General features: G+C 36.9%; 1 protein-coding gene across 2 annotated transcripts in view; it reads left to right on the plus strand.

Annotated features, from left to right (window-relative positions):
- UMAD1 (UBAP1-MVB12-associated (UMA) domain containing 1) overlaps positions 1-21,355 on the plus strand; it is an 82,129-nt gene extending 60,774 nt beyond the window's left edge. For both annotated transcript variants that reach the window (XM_080386772.1, XM_080386771.1), the window contains exons 3-4: positions 2,598-2,683; positions 19,743-21,355. In XM_080386772.1, coding sequence (XP_080242898.1) covers positions 2,598-2,683; positions 19,743-20,000 — 344 coding nt within the window. In that variant the 3' untranslated portion in view covers positions 20,001-21,355. The remainder of the gene's footprint in view (positions 1-2,597; positions 2,684-19,742) is intronic.
- The last annotated feature ends 1,734 nt before the right edge of the window (positions 21,356-23,089 follow it).

A 23,089-nucleotide genomic window follows, 5' to 3' on the forward strand; every position in this document is an offset into this window, starting at 1 on the left:
CTCCCAAAGGTCTATGCTCTCACTTTCTGGTGCTTACCTTCATCCACCTTCCTAACATGTAGGTAGATGGGAAGAGGAAATTGCAGGATTGCAGTGTAAAAGAGGAAAAGGCAGATCAGAGGGAAGCGTTTGAAAGGCTGAGCCTGAAGATGGATGAGAAACTGTGACTTCCAGTTAAGGGATGAGATTAGAATTTCTGTCAATGGCAAGCTGAACAAAAAATTTTGGGGTGGCTAAACAAGACAAGTCAGCTGTGGTGAGCTTGATAAGGTTGGGAACTGGTAGAGCTGTGGAGGTACGTGAGAGTAGAAATAAGGATGACTAATATGTTTGGATATTTGAGATAGGAACCAGTGAAAGAAGCACACCAACAATACTCATTTCTCTGGAAAACTTTTCTATCCTAGTGGAAATCTTGGGGAGCTTGGTGTGCAGCTGCCTGTAGCTGTTTTAACTCTGGTAATTGAAATAATAACAGTCTATACAAAGATTCATGGTTTATCTTTGCAGGACCATATGCCTGAAAATATGGCAAGAACTTGGGGCTTTCCCATTTGCTCCCTCCCTCCCCCTCCCCAGTTTATAAAGGCAATTTGAATGTGAAACACTATAAATATTGTTACATTTTGGCCTTCTTAAGAGCTTATGACCTCTGGGAGCTGGATGTAAATTCTAGGTCAACAAACTTAATTTCTCTCCAAGTGAGCTGTTCTTATTCCTCCTTTCCTGTGAAGATTTTTACATTTTTGACCTTTTTGTCCTGATTTCAATCAAAATTTCGTTTTCATCTTAAGGAAAACTAATCACAGGAAGAAAGTATATTCTGGGTAGCATTAGCACACATTGATTTGGTATTTTGTTTTTTGCATATAAAAAATTCTAAGTGCTTTTCTCAGGAGTAAAGACAAGGAGTAAAAAGTTGGTTCCTGTGTTTCTTAAATCTCTGGTGTAACTCTTTCAGTATGTTTATACATACATCCAACTTTACCCAGTATGAGTCCTCGCACTGACTTCAGTTAGCTGTCCCTTTGCTACTGACTGGCTGTGCAGCTTTTCCGTTACACACTGGGTGAGTCTTTGTTCAGCTCGCGGCAGTCTACTTGCAGTTTCATGCATCTCCATGCAGCCAGCTTAAGTTCCATTGACAAATCCTGATTTTAGGGAGGGGTATCCTGTGGAGTCTTTCCTCCTGCATCCCTCATGGAATGTAGGACTAGAAGGAAACACAAAAGGTCATTCATATTCCTTGTCTTGGCAGGATTAAAACGATTCATGACATGTTTCTTCAGCCTGCCTCTGAAATCTTTTGGAGGTGGACCACTGATTAGAGACACCATTTCCTTAGGATGTTTTCAACTGCTTAAGTAGCCCTTACTACCTCAGAAACTGATCTGGCCTGAATTTGCTGTGATTTAAACTTGTTTGCAGTCTGTCCTGGTTTTGGCTAGGATGGAGTTAATTTTCTTCTGGAGAAAATGGAACAGGACAACCAAAAAGATGGGCTTAGTGAAGGAGTTAAACTAGGGTAACTTAAACCCTTTAGAATTGTTGCTGCAGGACTCTTTAAGGATACAGACTTTCAAAATACTCCATTATGGAAAGCAGTATCAGTTCAAATAAAATTAAAACTAGAATTATGTGACTAAATCTTTCACCTTTCTAAGTTGTCTCCTCTTAGCAACTATTTACAGAGTAGCACAAACAGCACAAGTAGGTAAGCCATAAAATCTTTACAGCTTCTTGTACACCCTTCCACTGACAAAGAAGGTTGGAGAAGACAGACTAGGTGGATGCTTGTTTTACAGTATCTGAGAAACAAATGCTGGGTTCTGGGTTTTTTTTTGTTTTACTACCTTTATCTTTTTAATAAAATTAATAATGTACCTTCTGTCTTTAAAATAGATTTAAGTACTCTTGTCTCTAGTTTATCACTGATCTGCATATTTTAGATTGGTACCAGGTGCAGCTTTTGGGATAAACTGAATCTTGTTTCGTCAGTGAAGTCCTGAGCAGAGGTAGCCACGTATATGCAATGGGAGGTTAGTGCCCAGCCTGCCAAGTAGTCATTGTGCGGGTGCAGTCACAACCAGGCAATTCCTCTTGGTATGCTGGGTCGCTCTTTCAGCACTCCTGCACAGGTATCCTCTCTGTAGAAACAAGGTTACAAATGAGGATAAAGTAAGGGTGCCCATGTCCTCCTAGCCTGACGTGGGATTGGGACGTGATGGATGTGTGCACCTGGCATTGCCTTTGCACCAGATACTCATACTGCTATGTCTCCTTTGTTTGACGCTTTGCCAGTATTAGAACTTGAAGGCCCTAAAGTATGCAAAAGTAGGGGCCATGCTTTTTTTTCTTTCTGTTTTCCTCTGAATTTTTCCCTTTAACTGACACAGACCTATTCCTGGGTTTTGCAGACCACTTCTCAATGTTTTTCTCTTTTCTTGTGAAAATCATAAAATATAAATGTGGCAACAGAGTTCCCCCTTTCCAGGGAATTGTATAATTTGATTTTAAGAAGACTCAAGAGGTTTTAATATTCTATATAAAATATGAAGGATTTCAGTGATTTAATAGGTATTTTTTTACTTTGCTAGGTGACACAACTGATGATGAAAGTAGAGAGTCAAAGGATAAAACTTCATTTCCAGAGACCAGGCCAATGTACAACCAACCTCCACAGGTAGGAGACTATTTATGTATGTGCACATGGTGAAACTTCCGTAGCAGCTTATTTAAGAAGCATGGATGTCCTGCAGGAGAAGGTTTCAATGTATTCACATTTTCCATAGACTGAGTGCCTACTCAGCCTTCCTTATCATCTATCATAAAAGAAGCACTGCTAGTAAGTAGACGACAATATTATCAAGGCCACTGATACTGATTTGTAGAAGAAATAGAAAGAAGGCTGGGCTGTATGGTATTGCTGAGTATCTTATTGTCATACTTGAGATGTGCAAGCCTGAAATTGCAGCTAGCATGTTAATGAATTGCATAGAAATATTAGTGTGGTGAGGTAGTGATGAAAAATGTCAAACATTTACATAAGTCATTTATTTCCACAGCTACCATTATAAGTAACATGTTGTAAATGTGTGAGTATAATAGACTGTCTTAATTTTGTGTTTGCTTTCTGTTTCAGTACTCTGTGGCTGTAAATCTGGACTTCTTTTTCTTCATCTGGTTTATGTAATATTTAATCCATGTATACCAAAGAGTGCTTTTAAGCATATTTCTGCATATAATGTGCACATATTTTCTTCTCTGCCTCCTCTGAAAATGTTTTTGCAATGAGTATGGGCCTGTTTTCCATTGCCATATAGTTTTAGATATTTGCAAGATAACTATGAGACATTTTGCTTGGACTTTTTGTGCTTTTGTGGTGGATTCTTTTTTACTTTTTTGCTTAACCTATACTTTCTGTCTTTCTCATATCTAGCTTGCAACTGACTGTGTCTCTGTCTCTCTTTTCTCAATGCCATTTTAATATTTATTATTGCTAAGTCCCTTGGTATATCACAGGTGTGTGTGATGATGTTGCATCTTTAAGAGTGGCCAGCATGTGTGTGATCTGTAGTCTCCTTTTTTACTTTCAACTTAAACCCCATGTCTGATACAGAAATCTTTAATTCATCATAAGTAATGACTGGTTTGCCTTCAGATAATGTGGAAGTACAAATTAGATAACAATTAATCGCAAAATTTTAGTCTGACTTCTGGATCCATGCACATCAGAGCTAGGATGTTTTGCAGCTAAGTCCAGCAGTTTTGAGGCAGTATATAATGCATTGAGGTTGTGGTTACCTACCGCAGAAGACATAGTTTCCTTTAATGTGATGTTCTTACTAGGTATTGTCAACTGCCAGTTATTGTAGCATCAGTGGTTTGTTCAATTGTGTGGAATTTCAGTAAAATAGGGACTTGTATAGATTTTAAGTGTTTATGAGTTAGAGGAAAGAAGCAAAGTTTTCAAAATAAAACAGCAGATATTACAGTGAAAGTAAAACAAAAGATTTATTTTTACCTTTCTATTAAAAGACTTACGTGTCACAAAGGTAGTTGTATGAACTGACTTGCAACAACAGCAGTTAAATTAAGATACAGCATTTTGTAGTATCTAAGTTATTAATTCCAGTCTAGATTTCAGTATTTGGACTTCAAATTTACTTGAAGGAATTCTCAATTTCTCAAACTAAATAGAGTAACTGAGGATCATAGAAATTAAATGGCTAATTCTGGCCATTAGGAAAGCAATATTCCTATTTGCAGTGGTGAGTATACTTCTATAAATTTGTGGGAGAACTCTGCTGATTTAGTGAAACTGGAAAAGCACCGTATTATGTATTCAATGTCATTGAGACATAGAACATTAAGTGAAATAATAAACGTGTTAGCATTAAAACAGGAATACTTTGTAAGCATAGTACAGTATGTTAAAAGATACTTAGACTGCAAAATAGTGTCAGATATTTGTCACGCTGAGTTGAACAGAAGAGTGTTTAGTTCTTTAACTGTATCTTTCAATTGCTGGAAACTTGCTTTTATTTTGAAATATAAACTGTTTTAGAACTTATTAGATGTAGACTTTGTAGAACATGGGAAGTGCTTTTAGAAATAGGATTTAAAGCTGAATGAAGTAATACTTTATTCATGGGTCACTTCCTTATTCCAAAGGGAAATGAGGTTGAGTGATTTTTTTGAAGAAAGTATCTTCTGAGCTATTTTATGGTAACTGTTGTCATCTTTGGAATTTCCCATTTACTTATGTGCTATTGGATTTGTTTGCTGTACAATTACTGAATTCTCAAGTACTTATTTTTATATCAGCTTGCATAAATCATTTAAAGTAATGCACAAATAAATGCTTACAACAAGATCGTCTTACTGCAACCAGCAACATTGAACAGAACCTCTTGTAACAATTGCCATACCTGCATTCTGCATTATTTTAAGTTTTTAATATTGCATGCATGTTAGAGGAACTGCAGGTATTTAAAAACTTGTTGGAGGAAGGGTGTTCTCAAAGGCCAACTTTAGTCCAAACACGTTATCTTTTGCTGCAGAGAGTGGGAACAGAAGCTCCTGTTTTGAACATTCCCTTGTGGAGTATTTTCTCTGTCTCCTTGAGCAGGTTTAGGAGGGTCATCTCCTGATGCCGAGTCAGTCCTAGGGAGATGTATTGTCCGGCAGGGTAATGAGTGCTTTGGGCTTAATCAAGCATACATGATCCCGCTGAAGTTGCTTGAGGCTCATGAACTAAAAAACATACGCACATTTAAGTGCTTTTCTGGATTGAGGCCAAAATGCTTAGCACTCTGCAGGGCCGAGAACTTAAATTAGTCTCTTTGTGACTGTGAAATACAAAGCTTCTAATTGTAACTGCAGCACCATCATAATAGAGATATTATGGTTTTATTTTTTCATGTTTGTGAATCTTCCAGTATTGTAGTACAACTTCTAGATAATTCAATCTACTTTCACTGGGAATTTGAGGTTACAGAAAGTAACAGAATGGAAAGGTTAGTTTTGATATATGAAGAGTGCTAGAAACTCTAGTAATGTGGTGGAGTTATTTTTGATAATGAGCTATTCCATTGGTAAAGCAAATTAGCGCAACCGTGTATTTTTGTCCTACTGTGAGAGCAATTACATAGCATATCTGTTAGGAGACATAAAAAATATTTTTGACAGATGGTATGGCTGTGAATTAGGATTTATGAAGATTATTGTATGCCTGGTGTCCAGGACACCTGGGATTATTAAATTGATGTAAGAAACAACAACAACAAAAAATTACATTTCTAGTAATAGCTGCAGTGTTTTGTATCTCCCTACTGTCACCTTAAGAAGCAGCTCATGTTTATTTGATGCTGCACTTCTTGATAATCTGACATGCACTCTTGAGCAAACAGATGTCAGCAGATTTAATGGGTGAAAAAAGTAAGTGTATTAAAATAAGCTACCAAAAATGAGAGCCGTCTTTAGATTGTAAATTAAGATTTTTCTCTTGCTGTGTGTTGTGTGTGTGGACTTTTTTTCTTTATAGTCCTATTTCTTCCTCAAATACTTAATAGCTATTGCGTTCTGTCTAAGGAGCTTGTTATACATTTTCTAGGGCAAGAGGGAATCCCCCAAGGGATTGCTTAATCCATAATTACCTAATTTATATGTTGTTGTTATAGCCACTCTTAATTATATACCTTGCTGTGATACTTATCATCATAGGACATAGTTTTCTTTATGAATTGCAATAGTTCTGTTATGGTTCTTGTGCCCTTTCTTTTCATAATTTGCTACTAAAAACTGAGAACGTAGCAGATAGAAAGCCCATGTTCCCTGAAGTAAATTTAAAATTATCCATGTTAGTGCAGAAGTGGCGTGTACTGGTTTAGGCAAGTATCCAAATAAAATAGAGAAAATAATTTTATATCTGAACTGGCAGATAATGTCCTCATTAAATTGATCCTTTGTAAAGGTGCTATGTAAGGATTCTGAATAGATATAAATAACAGTTTCCTAGGCATCTAGTTAGGGGTCATATTAGTCAATTGGAAAGACAGAAGTACTATGAGATATAAAATATGAAGGAAGAGATAATGGGAGCTGTGAGTACACACAGTAGGGGAAAAAATTAATTTAGTTTTCTTTTTACTCTTCTAAAGAAATTAGCAAATATTGCTGAGGTTGATAGACTTTTAAAGTATCCTTTGAGCAGATCACCTGATATAATTCCAGGGCATGAATACTGCTAATGTTGTCTTGTTTTTCTTTTTTTAAAAAAAAATAATCAAAACCATTAATTGGTTCTTTCAGACCTATTATTGCCCAGTTTTTACTAAAGCTTGGCTGTCTGGATTATTTTTACAAGTTACTGGAAAAGGAGCCGTTACTGATCGTGCCTCTGTTCAGTCACCCAATTCTGAGTTTATGGTTCAGAGGGTCACATATCTAAAATCTCAAGAAAGGTGTTCTGGGCTAGATTTACTGCATCATTTTAAATTCCCTACATTTGCTTTAGAGAAGGTGGTTTATGTTTCAAAATTGTTGGCCAATGTTCATGATTAGTTTGCTCCATTATGATAATATATAGTGTTTATAGAAAATGTTGCTGCTTAGATTGGCACTTTTTTTTTTTTTTTTAAGCTCACATAAGGTAGAATTTTAGTCATGGCCTGGTGAGATTAATTGCTTGTTATATGTCATATTAACTCCAAGATCTTCTTGTTCACGTACAAAGCCCTTAAAGCATTTTGGTCCATATTTTCTCTCTTCTTAATTGGGTATGTAAGCAATAATCACTTAATGAAATTATCCACTCTTAGCAGGGACTGGAATAAGACTGTCTGCAGCAAGTCATCAAGCGTGTACTTTTCTCTGAATGCTGGTACCATCAGAATAAAGATCTTACATTTTATTCAACTATTGTGTATGATCATAAGCTATTAGAAGTGAAGTTTTAACATTACCTTTAAAGAAGATGATGAGTTTTCAGCGTTGGCAGCTGCAATGGACATCATCTTTCTTAGCTCCCTCCATCTTTTGCATGTATAATAAATAGCTCGCAGTTCTTTGGCAGATTCACGTGCAGCCACAGATTGAAAGTGTGTATGAAGTAGAGCTGCCATATGATAAGAAAGGCATAGTATATGGTGGTGATCTTACTGAGAATGAAGGTAAGTAGCCCAGTCAGCCAACCCCCCCCCCCATTACCTATTACAACTACTACTATGGAATAGCATATTTACTTATACAATATTATTATATTATACAATATACAATATAAATTATATTTTCATATTGCTCTCTGTTTGACAGTTGACCAAAATACTTCAGAGGTCTTCTCATACTGGGAAGATCTCCAGAATGTAAGGACCAGTGGACTTCTATTTGCCCTCAACCGTTGGGCAACTTAGGGGGTAGGGGAAGGGTGTATGTACATATTATATATAAATATATTAGGTATATATACATACCTATGTAAAATTTAAGCAACATGATCATCTATAAGAAAGTCTGCTTCTGCATGTCACAAAGGAGTAGTCCCAATGGCCTCACAAGCAACATTTTGTAAACTCTGACTTGTGCAATCTATTGAACCAGGGTCAACCAGTAAGACCTGGGAGTGTCTTGTAAGACCATCACCTTGTAGGGTGTTTTTCAATTCTGAAGTGAATAGTTAGACTTGTTACCTGCGTAACATGATAATGCAGCTGGGGTTATTTCAGATACTCAGTGATCATAGTAATGTCAAGAATGCTATGTCCATTGTCTTTTTCTTAAAGGGAAGCATTGTATTTTTAGATACAGGGATCTGGAGTGGGAATTGAGAGATGTGAATTAACTTGGTTGTCACCAGCTTCCTTTCTGAACTCAAAACCCAGTTCATTTTCAAAAAAGTAATGCAGTGGGCTATTACAAAGCACTTTTCTATAGCACTTTGCAAGTGTGAAATACTGTTAATTCCTTTAACTTCAGTTGAGATTTCATTACGACAAGAACTCAGGAAGCCTTATAGTCTTTTAAGATGGGACTTGAATGTTCAGCTGGCCAGCAAATACATGTGAACACAACAAATGGATTGGAGTATCCCTCCCTCCCATAGCCCTGCCTGTTGGGTCCAGAGTCAGCGCTGTGGTCAGGTTGTACTGTTGGTGGGGTTTGAGCAACAGAAGACAGAATCAGCTCCTGTAGGGAAAGAACACAAGCATGGTATATTTTCATCGTTTAGTACCTATAAATAGCAATGTATGTGCCCACATCCGTGAAAAAGTTCATAAAGTAGTAAAATTGGCCTGATTAGCAGCCTCTTCATTCTGAGAGGTAGGCTTCAGTAAAGGAACATGTACTTCAAATAGTGATCAAGGCACATGAATCCAGAAGCATAATTTGCATATTTCCCTGTTTAGTTTGGGCAGAGACTTACTATATGCTTGACTCGATTGCGTGCTTATTGGATGGTTATTTGTAGTAGGAGATGCTCAAATTGGGTGCCCCAGATGTTCCCATCACATTTTGTAGCCTTTCTGTAATTTTGGGTTCTTCTGACTAGCTTAATCCCCAGATAAAACTACTGATTATCCTGTATCTCTTGCCTAAACACGTGGAGTTGTACTAAAAGCCAGTAATGCTGGTTCATTTTGTTGCTGTCAACAAATTGATTGGTCAGTCATCCTGCCTCTGGGAGCAACCCTTCTGGGCTTTCCAAATATTAAAATTGATCTAAAATGCAATGTAGTTCATACATCACCTGATGAGACTGTGTGCTAATACAGCCTGATGGTACAGTGATATTTACAACATGATGCATTAGCATAACATGGTGGCTGAAAGACTATTGTCTAGGGCAGCTTATTAATAATTACTTTAAACAACAAGTAAGGAAAATAACAATGTCTTTAGGTTAGTTTTGCTGCCACTTTTGGGGGAAAAAACGCCCACAAACCCCACCACAAATAGCAGTGGGCAATCCATTTTAATGGGAAGGAAATATGACATGAAAACTGCCTCATTTCAGTCCAAAATGCTGATAATTGCTAAGGCAGGAATATGTTTTTCTGTACTTCCCATCAGTGTGGTTTGATTCTTTCACTTCAACGTGCTACTGCTGTAATTTCTGCCTTAAAAAAACCACCCAAAACTTCACCACTCCTGTCACACTTGTGAAAGACTGTGCATTGGGTACCACATAGTCAAATTTTGTTCTAAAGCACTTTTCAGAAGTGCTTTACAAGATAAAATGGAAATTATTTGTTTGCAAATTTCTTCACTTCCACAGCATTACAAATGTTAAGAGTACTTTTCTAGTGTTGTAATGCAATTAATAACCCTGCTTGATAAAAATCTATCTATTTTAAAGCCAAAAAAAGTACCCTTCTTCCTTTCATTACAGTCCAATTATCTTCCTTCCACAGAGAACCAGGAGGCTGAAAGAAGCCACCTTAATTGAAAGAGATGACCAATATTTTTTATTTTATTTATTTATTTATTTATTTACTTGTGTGGCCCTTTACTGCTTGAAGAGTCATCTTGCTTTTATTCCTGCATCTCAAAAGCCTAAGCCATAGGTGCTGGGGACAACTCAGTCTTGTTATGTTTGCAGAGTGAAGCTTTACAAACTCTGGCTCCTGGTGACCTGTTTGCTGAAGGTGCTGTTGACAGGTGCTCCAGCTACAGACTGTGTATGGAGGAACTTAAAGTCAAATATCCATCCTCCTTTTTCTTACTGACTTGAATCACTGTGGAGAGAGCAGGTGAAAAGTTAGGAGGTAGGAGATGTTAGGAGATACTTGCCTAATTCTTTTTGTTGGCATTAGAATATTTTAAACTTTTAAATCGGACATAGTTCTAGTCCTGCCATATGCTTGGATTTTAAGCAGCACAATAAAACCCTCAGAACATGGCACTTAGTGCAGCAATTTTTATTCACACATCTGCCTGAAAATCCATTTATGTTCTTCAAGACTGAGGAGAGAGACCGTTGGGAATATCCAGGGCTTTACTTACTTAACAAAACTTCTGAAAGCACGGCTGAGGACATTGTTCGCAGGTATTGTTGGAGGAGGCTTCCCCTGGGTTCAGACTAGTTATTATCTTCTTAATTCTCTACTTAATTTGCTTTTTTTCTGAAAACCAAATCTAAGATCGTTTCCTTCTTCTTTCTTCTTATTGTAGATGGAAATTGTTATACCTCTGTCCTTTTCCTCTCACTGATAGTAACATTCTAGGGAGACATTTCACGGATGTTGCTGACTACCTCAATTACTCAAGGAGAAATTTCCTTTTCTTGAAACAATTAACTTTGGATTTACACAGCTTTTCCCAGTTGTTCCAATTTTCTGAAAACATTATTTACTTTTTTTGTGAAACCATGTTTGCTAAATATTTTCTTACTAGTCTTTTATGTGTAATTGTCTAAGTTATTTTCTTAAGTAAACAGCTTCCTTTCCCATTCAAGTCCTTGGATTTTCATACATTTGGTAGAATAACGAAAGAAGAATGCAGTATTATCCCTCTTTTTTAGAGGTTCTGCTCCATGGGCATCTACCATCTCAGAGAAACTGTCATCTTTTTTTCCTGCCAAAGCAGATTACCACATGTTGGAGCTTCTGCAATAGCAGGGGTTGGGAACAAGGGGTAGAGACGCAGAGGCAGAGACCAGGGGTAGAGACGCAGAGGCAGAGACCCCAGTTTGGCTGAGCTCCTCCTATTCAAGAAAACTGCATCCCAAAAAGTCTTCAGGATATTTTTTTTGCTTGGAGCAGTAGAGAGAAACTCAAATCTTGTTGTCACTAACTACATGGACCAAATGTAGCTGCTAAATTAAAACAGATTATTTAAATAGTCTTTATTTTAATATGCAATTAAAGTTACATAGAAAATTAATTTCTTGGTATATTCTCTGGCTATACTGAAAAGTTACCTGAGTTTTGTATTACATCAGGAGTGAAGGTAGAGGCAAAATAAATGTGAGTACTCTGTGCTATCAGATGACACTGAAGTTACAGAACTGATACATCCATTATCAGCATTTATTAGTTCTCTATTCATTTTGCAGTATATTGACTTGTCCTTCACTTACGGTTTGTGGCTGTGGAATGTGCTGCTGGATGTCTAGAGCTGCCTGCATTTTCAATTACAGTCCTTCTGGCTTGCAGTTTACCTACTATAGTGATTTTCATGAATTTTTTAATCTTTCAGCATACACGTTACAGAAAAATAGGAAAAACAAAAAATCTGGCCTAGTTAGTAACATTTCCTGGCAGTTTTTTGCTTGTGTTGCTTATTATAATGTATGACATCTTCGCTATGAATAGCTTGCATAGTACTTTGAAGGAACAGAGGAACCAGATAAACCGTTAGTTACTGAACCCACACCTTTCTCTTTCTTCTGAGATAATTCTTACCACAATACTCATGTTGCAGAGGGGAGCCTTGCCCAAAAGTCACCTGTTAGAACAGTGCCCTAAGCAGAGAGCCTCCAGGGAGGCAGCAAGAACAGGAACCCTGCTACTGAGGGGGCATAAATGCTGATACAGCTCTTCAATTATCAGATTCAAAAGTACTCAAATTGGTTAGGATAGAAGGAAAGGTAAGAGTATAATTATTCTAGTTCTGGCGGGAAAGTAAGACTTAGCATTTTTAGTAAAGATTTAGAATCTTCCTGCTTTGTATGTATTTCTGCTTTTGCTGAGTTCTGCAGGCATCTTACCCCTGTTTGTTCACAGTTTTGTAGTATTTATATTTATATTTATATCATTATAGATGCCCACATTTGAGACATTATGGTTCTCGGTCTTTAAACAATGGTTGAATAAAATAACTAAATAATAGGAATTAGGAATATAAGAATAAAAGTAGGAATGAGGAATAAAAATATTTTACAATTTTGTTTACATTAAGTTAAATATATTTGCTAAATATATCACCAACTTCCTTCCAAATATTTCCTGTCCCCAATTGTTATTATAGGGGACTGAATAAAACCAGAACCTTAATCTTCTGGTTTGAGTTTGAAAAATTGTTAATGGAGAAAACTGGGGTTTTTTTTGTCTAGGGTGAACAAATGACATAGTTGGTTTGGACACTAGATATGCAGTCTTTTGTGGTATGTAAACTTTTCAGGGTAGAATTACATTCTGTATGTGTTTCATAAATAAAAGTCACAGGCATTTCTAGTACTTACTCAGATAATTAAACTAACACGGTTTAACTGTGGAACATTCAGAGTATCTGCAGTTCAAATGGCAACCTTGCAATTCTTTCCCTCTGCAGAGATTAACAGTTTTAGCTGTTTGAGAGGGTAGGGAGCATGTACTAATTACAGAAAGTTCATTCTGCATTTAAAATACCAAATTGTTCCTATGTTAGAGAAAAAGCCAGTTCTGAATAATTACACTTTTCTAATTGCTGTAATGCCAATAAGGATGTACATCATTATTGATACTGAAAGAGTGGTTTAGCAAAGATTCCCCTGCTGTTCTTTGCAGGCCAGGATACTCTGTGGGGAGCTTTGCTATAATAATGAAAAACTGTAGAATGTCAGAGGTACTTTTTACTGTTTCTTTAGAATTTTTTCATTAAGATTTCAGCAACATTAACCTGACCTTGACTGCATTCTAGCCTAAGAAACAGCTGAAAAGCATGCTTTAAAGAGGAAAATGAAAAAGAAAAGTACCTGAAATGTGTCACAAATATTCTTAAATGCTTTTTTAAAAATCTGGTTCTGTTTTCCTCTGAACAGCAATATTGATAAATGGAGAAAAAACATGCTGCCTACTAATCACACAAAATTTGTACAGGTAGCAGGAGCTCTTTAAGAAAGACAACTCACTACTGTGTTACAGAATGAGGATCATAAGAAGCTGGGAAACAAGAGCCCAAAGCAAAGGGGAAAGCTGATTTCCATTGACAGCCATTCTTACTTCTAAAAGCCTCTCCAAGGACTTGCTTTTAGCCTGAAGCTTTCAGTGTGGGAGTCTGCCCTATTGCAACCACTGACAACACCAATCTTAGGCTAGTATTACAGTCCCGTTCATTGCATTTCTGTTGAGAAAGAAAAAGTGACCAGAAGCCATTTGGATACAGCAGTGAGCTCCTGCAAGGTCTCCAGCGCAGCTTCTTCCATCTACTTTTGCTCTCCCAGGTAGAAATAACTTTTTTACTTGAGTCCCTGGAGGGGACGCTGACTAAACTCTTGAGTGAGCCTCAAAAAAATAGCAGCTTTCACGATTCTTTTGAGGTTTTCTAAACCATTTCAGGGGCATCTGCATTGTGCTTGTCTGGGTGGGTTTCTTGCCTCCTTACAGTTCTCTAAGGGTATTGGTCACATACTTATTGTTGTGTTGGGTGTGAGGGTGTTTTGTTGTTAATGTTTTAGGTTGGGGTTACTGACATTTAAAAACTATCATGTCATGTACACTTTTCCCCCTCCAGCAAGGTTTTACTGATCCTTTTCTCCTAGCTTAAGTTTTTGAATACAAAGTGCTAAACATTCAGAGCGCCTTGTGAGTAATTTTTATTGCCCTCTCCGTTCCTCTTTGCCATTGCTATTCTTATTTGAAAAGTAAATCAATGTCATCAATGAGGATGTTCAGTCTGGAATTCCTAGAAATTTTCTAAAAAGGCCCAGTGAATATTCTAAAAAGCATCAACTGAAACACAATTGGAAGAGCAATCCCCTAAGACAATTTCCATTTCTAGATACATCAGAAGTAACTTCATAATGCTAAATAAATTCTGAGATATGGTGTGATACACTATTTGCTGTAATACCACAAAATTGCCTGAAATAAAGGTAATATTTCTGTATCACCAGTAGGGTTATAAGTCTTTCATAATTATGTTATTGCTGAATATTTACTAAATATTCTGGAAGACTGAATGTACCATTTGTGTCTCAAGGCTGTCTTTTTAAGGAAAATTGGTCCGCTTCTGGAAAAAAAACCCTTTTTTTTCACAGAGAGTACAGCTTTCTTTAAATTAATCACTTTTTGTTAGAAAACCTTGTTCAGTAGTTTGGATGATAATAATGCTAGCACTGATCCTTGATTCTTCTTCAGAGCACTGTAAATCCAGCTTCTCAGTACATTGTAAACTAGGCATTTTTCCTTCCTTACGAGACTTTTGGCAGACTATGGTTAGCACACAAGAAATGCAGCAAGTTAGATGTTTTTAAAGGCAGCTGAGAAACATTTAAAAAGAGCAAAAAGGAATAATTTAATTTAGGGGATAATTTTATACTTTTTTATTTTTGAAATAACATAGAACATCCTTGTTCTCAGCACAATTGTTATCTGGTGGCCAGCTACCATATATGTTTACGTACTCTTTCTCATATCCCTGTTCATTTGGATTGCAAACCAAGAATGAAGAAAACACCTTGCTTATTTGAATTAGATTTGATTACCATACCTTCTGTAATTTTATCTGAATTTTTTTTAACTCCTTGGTGTTTGGCAAAATGTAAATTTTTTTGGTGATCTTCTAACTCCATTCGATTAATATTTCTCATAGCAGGAGTGTGTGTCATAACATTTGGCAGTGCTTTGTTTAGCTAATGCCCAGAGACTATGCTATGAATAGATTGTATTCTGGATAAATAAGTTAGCCATTTAAGTAGAAACCAGTGTGACTAACGTGGGATATCAAATTCTCTAGGACTTGCAGTTCTATATATGCTTGAAGGATGCATGTGTGAAAACATAAGCTATTTCATAACCTTGACTTTGATTGCATCACACAGCTTTGTGCTGGTGTTTGCATTGTAACCAGCTTGGGCGATCTCAGCACTGATGGGTGATTGATGTTCTCTGCTAGAGTGTCCAGTTCTTCATTACGTTACCACAGTCGATATAAAAGCCTGCTGGTCAGGTTGGCTTCATCAAGGTCTTTTCATGGATGTGGATTCTCCAGCATATATGATTGAAGTATCTTAGCCCATTTAAAGGATGCCTTTATGATTTGGAAGTGCAGAAATATATCTAGCTTGATAAGATCTTGCACATGAGGCCAGTATCTAAATATCACTGCAAAACTGCTCAGAAACAATTCTGCATAGCAAAGGGCAATGATTGCCAGTAATGGCAGCGTTAGTCAGAATTGAAGAATTCTTTCTTGAAACCTGAATTGTTCAGGACAGGGAACTTTATTGTATGTGGATACTTAATAGATAATATATACCATAATGCATATGACACACTGTATACTAGATAAAGGGATGAGCTCCATAATATACAAAGAGTTAAACTGCAAATGTGACAGTTTTCCAGCAGCCTATCTTCAGTTAAATTTCCTGGTTAACTTTGGCCCCTGTTTTTCTACCATGTTTGGGTTTCACATGCTGCATAAAAGAGTCGTGCTCCCCAGGTTTTTTATTTTCCCATTGCATTATTTGTTGGGATGTCAGTCCAATAATAGTAACATAAAATGTGACTTGCTATAGATGAAAAAGTGAATGTGAACATTTTAAGATAGTGAAAAATAGTCATTTTCATGGCAGAGACAGTAGTAGTTTGCGTGTGAAACTGAAACAGGCAATCTCGAGTCCTTTTCTCATTTATGCTGTAAACTGATCTTGTCATATTGGACCCAAGACCTTCTCATGAGGGGTTGAGTAGGCTGGGACCAAAAGACCATTGGATCCAAGGTCAGATTGTGGCATTCGTTACACTGACCTGACACTGTTCCCGAGTACTGTATTGCTCCCAGCCATTTTGGGCTTTATTTACGATACTGTTTTGACTATTCAAGTGGTATCAAGAATCTATAGACTATTAAGAACCTCACTCACGGTATGCAGAGATTGAGTATTGTAAAATGGTGTTCAACAGTAAAATAATTCTAATGTAATTCATCCTTCCTTACTGTGGTCTTGCTTTGAAACGTGGAGTAGGATTTGAGAGTAAGGAATGCTGGTTCTTGCTCTGTCATTGTCAATGCACGGTATCCACTCTTTCCATTTCTGGGGGTGCCCAGTTGTCACCCTTCTAACAAGTGTAAGGTTTCTCGAGATAAAAAAATGATCCAAGATGCTTTGTGCAGTTTCCAATTTTTTCCCCCTCTTTGCTAGTCTGATTTGCATTGTAAATTGAGTTCATCCAGCTTGTGGGACAGTTAAGATATAAACAGGTGTTTATAAAAGTACAATTTGCCAAACAAAATAAACATTAGATTCTAAGGATTTCTGATTGTCATCTGACTATGGGAATAGGACAGCGAGTGATGGATCATTTTTCTCTGGAATGTGGGAGTACGGACAGGCAGCAGCATCTTTGAAGATCTTGTTTAATTGATTTCTAGATGTAACCTTTTCCTCTTTTCTTTTCTTTTTTTTTTTTTTTTTTTGGGGGGGGGGGGGGGGGGGCTTTCTGGCTCCATTCTCCCCTTCAGAAGAATATGGGACTAATGTAATACAAGCAAATACCAGAGCCTCAATGAATTCTCCACAGATTATTTCTTTCAAGAGGAAATTTAACGGATTTGCACAGAGTAGAAATTAAGGGAAGTTTTTAAGTTTACAGCAGCTACAAATTTAATTACTTATTTGAAGTATTGTGGGGTTTGTTTTCAGATAAATATCATAAACATAAATAAATATTGGCAGTGTTCTTAGCAAGAGAATATGTCTGTAGCAGATGAAGTTCATGAATTTTGTTATGAAGCACACCTTGAGCCTATTTGGCCATGACAAGAATGAAGACTTCCCTCTAAGTGTTATCAATTAGCAGGTATAGACACCTAAGATCCCATTTAAAGCGCAAGCTGCTGATCTTCAACTTGAAGGTAACGTGCTGATCAGAACAGCCAAGTACAAGAGGTTTTAGGGGTTTTCCTGAGTTTACAGACTGTTGTCTGTGTTTTTTTGCTCAGAGCTTGGAAAGCTACAGTAGGCAGTAGGAGAACTCTGTAGGCTATCTTCCTGACTTCTCTGCTGGCTTTCCTCTTTTCCCTGCCCTCTAAAGATACCAGAATCAGTAAGGGAAGTCAAAAGAAATCTTTATCAACTCTCGCCTCTGCTGTTGCGTGTAGCTTTCTGAAAAGCTGTTAGCTACTCATAAGAATACAGAACTAAGAAAAGGAAAGCTAGGGAAAATAAAGAACGAGAAGAAACATCTGTAAACTGTAGCTGTAGGAATTGCATAGTATAGATGTGTCAACTTAGTCAAATATTGTTAAAGCAGGAGAAACCCAGCAATATACCCTGTCTTATCTCCAGAAGGCTCTGAAGTGGCCTAGAAGAATAGATGAAGGTGGGAGTACTCTTTCCTTTTTGACACCTATAAAATAAAATGTTTTATAGCAATTAACCAGAACATGATCTGAAAGAGAGGGGGAAAAATCAAGTAGGATTTATACTGGGAAGTGAATTCCAGCAGCTCAGTAGGAAGGTGCTTTCTTCTCTTGCCTCTTTTGGAGCTCATTGACTCCTCTTTTCTATTGGATCATAACCAGTAAGGTTAGTACTTATATTTAGCAGTCATTCCTTTTAATAAAACTTCTTAACCTTAAGAAATTTTACATTATTATCCTGTGACATAATAGTAACAGATCTTGGAAAGTTTATCTTAAGCTTTAGGTTTCTAGTCATTGTGAGTATAAACAAAAGCTTCCAAATGAGGGTCAGCCCTGCTAACCCCCTTCTGTCCCGGTAGCTTACGGAGGAGTGAGCCTCCTCCATCACCTAAGGCAAGTACTGACTCTGAACTAACTCAGATTGCCAAGATTATCTATTTAATTGTTGACAGTTTAATAGAAGGTTTAATGTTTGTCTGTCCTGCTAGGTGAAATGTTGGGTTGTGTGAGGAACGACTGGTGCTCAGGTTGTGTTCAAGTCAGAGCTGGTCCTTTGAGAAGGAGCTGGATTGCCTCTTACCTGGCTAGATGCTTAGCTGTGTTACATACTGCCAGGCTAAAAAACAAGCAACCCCACTGCCACCCTGCTGCCCGAACTGTCCTGTCTGACAGCCACAACCTCAGGTTCTCTGCAACAGCCACGATCCGTAACTTTCAACTCCAGCACAGGCCAGATCTTGAGCAGCACAGCTCACCTAAAAATCATGGAATAATTTAGGATGAAAGCGACCTCCATACAACTAGACCCATTTAACACTTACGATCAGTTGAATACCAAATTAGCATTTAAAGCTTTCAGTGCTTCCCTTATTAACAGTGTAAGCATTGGATTTTTCTGGCTGTGTGCTCATTATGGAGGGTTGAAAGGAAGAAGTCAGAACTGCAATCAGAAATTCGTGTCTAGTTCTTGGCTCTGACATGACTTATTAAGCACTTTAGACAAATAGTGAGTATTTCTGTATGTGTACTTATACAAAATAGAAATCCATATAATATCCTACTCCTCGAGATGATGTGAGAGCTATCAGTTTGCGTAGCATTTTATTGCTAATAATTGTAAAACAAGTTAGATTTGATTTCTAGAGGCAGAGTAAACAGTATTTTCTTTGTTTTTAAAACAGTATAAGTTTTAAGATGGACACTTAATAAAGTCATATTAGTAGGTCAATATCAAAGCTTGCAAGTCTGTTGGGTCCAGCATCCTATCTGCTGGTGTTCACTGTAAATTATATTGATGACTTCTGTATGACGTGATTTTTTTTATTTCATTGTTGGTTTTTTGTGGGTTTGGGTTGGCTTTTTTTTAAGTTTGTTAACTTTGTTTTTCTATAAAGCACATATTTGGCAATGCATATATTGCCATATGTAATAAGACATCACCAGGCAGTCATGCAATTCCATTTCAAATTGGAGAGCAACATCATTCATATTTTGAAATAACTGGGATAGGAGCGTTTTTTAATCATGCCTATGCCTTTGTTGGACAACTTCTGAAAAGGCGCAGAGGAAACAAATGATGAGGCTTCATCAGTTTATGAAAGAAATTATATTAAATAATTTCCCTTCCACAAGACTGGGTTTAATGACAGCAAGTCCCACCAGCCTTGTGGCTTTCATAAGTGCAGAGTATCATTAGGTGGAGAAATGTCAATAATCATTCAAAAAAAAATCTGTTGTTGTTTTAAGCCTTAATTCAAGTCAACCTGACCCCAAGAATTATGTCGACATCTATTAGAACTGCTATTTTAGATCTACCTGAACCAAACTCTGAAACTGGTTTTATTTTTTATTTTATATTTATTTTCATTTATTAGTCGGTCACGATGGTTCATTACAAAGCCTTAGCTGCCTGATTTGTGGTGTCTAAATTTCTGTTCTTCTGTTCTCTTTAGATAAATACAGGGCACCGATCGCAGTTGACTGTATCAAGTGCAGAGGTGGGAAATGAAAGAAGTAAAAATTTGGAAAGCAGCCCTTTCATGTCAGATCTTCTGAGTGACGTACCCTTTGCCCTAGCACCACATGTGTTAGCAGTACAGGGCACCCCTAATGATGTTCCTGACCGATTGATCACCTACGACATCAATGATAATTTATCAAGATTTTGGTACGACTTTACACTTGAAAATTCAGTGCTTTGTGATCCATAATGTTTTCTTTGTCTTTTCTGCTCTGTCAAGGAACAAGTCTTAAGGTAAAGATAAAGACTTATTTCAATTGACTTCGTATTTTGGGGGCCTGCCACTAGTATATCAGATGCACTGCATCGAAAGGATTATTATTCACAACTGTGTTATATTTCTTAGCTTTAAGTGAACTGTAACTTACTATGTTAAATATTCTGTTTATCTCCAAAGAAATCAAACAAAACTATTTCAGCCTGAGCAGGAGACTGGCTGCTGGTATCTATTTCCAGTAGGTAGGCTGCAGACACAAACATTTCATAACTTTAAGATGAAGTCTACACACCTCTGTGCTGTTTTGTTATTTCACTCAGATAATAAACACATAGATGCTGTTACACGTGTTAAGAACACCTCTGATTTTCTACAGATAGAAACCAGTATTAATGCTAAAGCAACGCTGCTCTGCATTACTGTACAGACAGCTTTTCAGTTTGACCAGGTTTTAAAACACAGAGTTAATTCTGTGTACTTAAATAATTATGAAGACTTAATAGAATTGATTAAACTTACTTATTTCTACGTGTAAATCAGTTGCTCCACTCCCTTTCCAGTAGATGGTATTTTTGTACGTCTCATTTTGTGCCTGGAGAAGTCCTCCCCGCCTGCCTGTTGGCTGCTGTTTGTTCTCATTACCACATGTGTGCCTGATTTATACACAGATCAGCTTTTCCATTTTAACCTCTTTGCCCCCTGAAGAAGGAAATCTCAGGACACGTACTTTTAATGGTCACACCCTTCTTTTTTTAATTTGTGTGCCAGAGATACAGATGGCAATGTTTAACAACAGGAAAACATTACATTGTTTCTTATCCAGCTAAATTAAATGGCTAAGTACCTAAACATGCCTTCTCACAGGCCACCGTGTCCCCTGCTCACAAGCTCTGAGCAAGTTTTTCCCAACTAAAACCAGAGCTGCTGTTGCATGAGCAACAGCTCTCTGATGTAACATCATGATTTGTGATGAATAAGGATCTGTGTCACACAGAAGACTACACTTGTTTTCTCTCTTGGGGTAGAATATTTATGTTGCGCCAAATGTTAGTGGATATTTCCACATATTTTCTATGCTTTGTGATAGCTTAAAATACATACTTTTTCAGACTTGCATCCTCTTGTAGTATTGGAGATAAATACTGTAAAAGATGGAGAAATTACATTGTGAATACATCGTAGACTGTTAAATATTCATGGTTTAGATTTTTTTAAATGTATGTATTTAATATTTTTGACATCTGTGTTCATAAATATTTTGAAGTTATTGTTTCAGGGAAAGTATGTGTGCTGCAGTCCAATAAAAAGAAATGCAAAATAATAGTGAATTATCTTTTATGTGTAAGAATTATTACTCAGCTTCACCTGTATAATTTACTATAGCTGTGACCATTCAGACTTCATGGGAGCTTGGACCTGGAAATTCAATTTGGGAATCTTTTCAGTGCGATTTAAAAATCGTGTCCTTCTAATCAAATATCACTCTTTCATCTGAGGTATTCTGTGTGCTATGTTGGTGACTTGCAGTGGTTTAGGTGGCATCCATGACACCGCTCTGAGGATGGTATGGCTGTGAGCTAGGAAGGACTCAGACCTCTTGGAAGGATTAATTTTACTAAGTTGTTTAGAACCGGTTTGTGTGCTGAGTTTTCTAGTTAACACATGCCTGAAACATCTTAATTTTCATTATTGTTTTATATTTAATAATTTAAAAAATGAATCATTCTGAAAAATGCATGTTTCCATTTATTCAGGTTATCCATTTTGAATCTGAAATGTTTCTGCAGCTCAGCTGGTCTAGAAGCAGAACTGCAAAATACTCTTGAAGACCACACAAACTCACAATACTTGTTCTTTCTTTGCTAGCTGACTTGCATATAATTTTTTGCTTTAATTTTTTGCTTAAAGTTAGGTAATTTATCTAAAATAATTACATCCTGTCAGAGTTGCACTCTGTTACACTCACAGGCATCCTTTCAAAAGAAAAGGAGAGTAGGCAGGAGGTCGTATTCACCCATGATGAGAAATGCGGGTGGTAGGTTAAACGTTTGGCCTTCATCCTTAATCATGTTCCATAAAGAGTAAAATTTACACCTAGGAAGAGTAGTAGTAATGAGCAAGGGTACTGGAATGTGTCTCCTGACTGCCCTCTCTTTAGCAAGAGCTGGAGCTCAGACCTCTCCCTTGCTTGAGATCATCCATAAAAAAATGGATTGAAGCCTAATGGTATCCAGACAGCAAAGGTGAATTTCTTCCCACTGGGATGAGAAAAAAATACACTTAAACTGTTACAAATTAGTATTATTTATGGATATTACTATTTGACCACTAATAACATGAAGATGGCACGAAAACATCAGAAAATTAAAAATTTCAAAGAGTCTTAGTTCATAAAAAAAAGAAGTTAATTGCTTGTGTAAGACGCTTAACATCGTAATCTAAGTGATTATTGCATAGAGTGTATGTGCATCTGTCATTGTCAACAAATACTGGATGGTTCTATATATTGTCATTCTTAACCACCAACGAAGGAATATAGTTAATTTCTAAAAATTTAAAACTATTAAAATATGATCAATATTGATATCAAAACAGTAAACCACCCTGGCTGTCCTTTCTGTAGATTCTGTATATAATAATGAGGACTTCATAGAATTGTTTGCTTTGTGTTATGCATATTTATGTAAATTTTTTAGACAGAACTGAATGATATTTCATAGCTGATGTCATTAACATCAGAGTTAAGACAGGTTGCCAACTCCAGAACTAATAATGAACGACTGAGGTGTGATCCTGGGCCACTGAAGTGCTGTAAACGCTTGTCACTGCCATTACTGGACGTATTACTAGGCCTGCACTTTATTAAATAGTTTATTCAGAGTTATTTTAGTTCATGGGAGATTTTGAGTTTCATTTGCAGTTCTCTACCTTTTCCCTGAAAGAGATGTACTCTCAGTTGTGTGATAGCTTCCTTATGGAACTTTCTAATAAATCAAACAAAACAAGACACTTTTTATTTCCTCTGGAAAAGTTGTAAATACAGGCTCTGGAAAAGTCTTAAT

Source organism: Falco punctatus, assembly GCF_963210335.1.
Source record: "Falco punctatus genome assembly, chromosome: 4".
NCBI lineage: Eukaryota > Metazoa > Chordata > Aves > Falconiformes > Falconidae > Falco > Falco punctatus.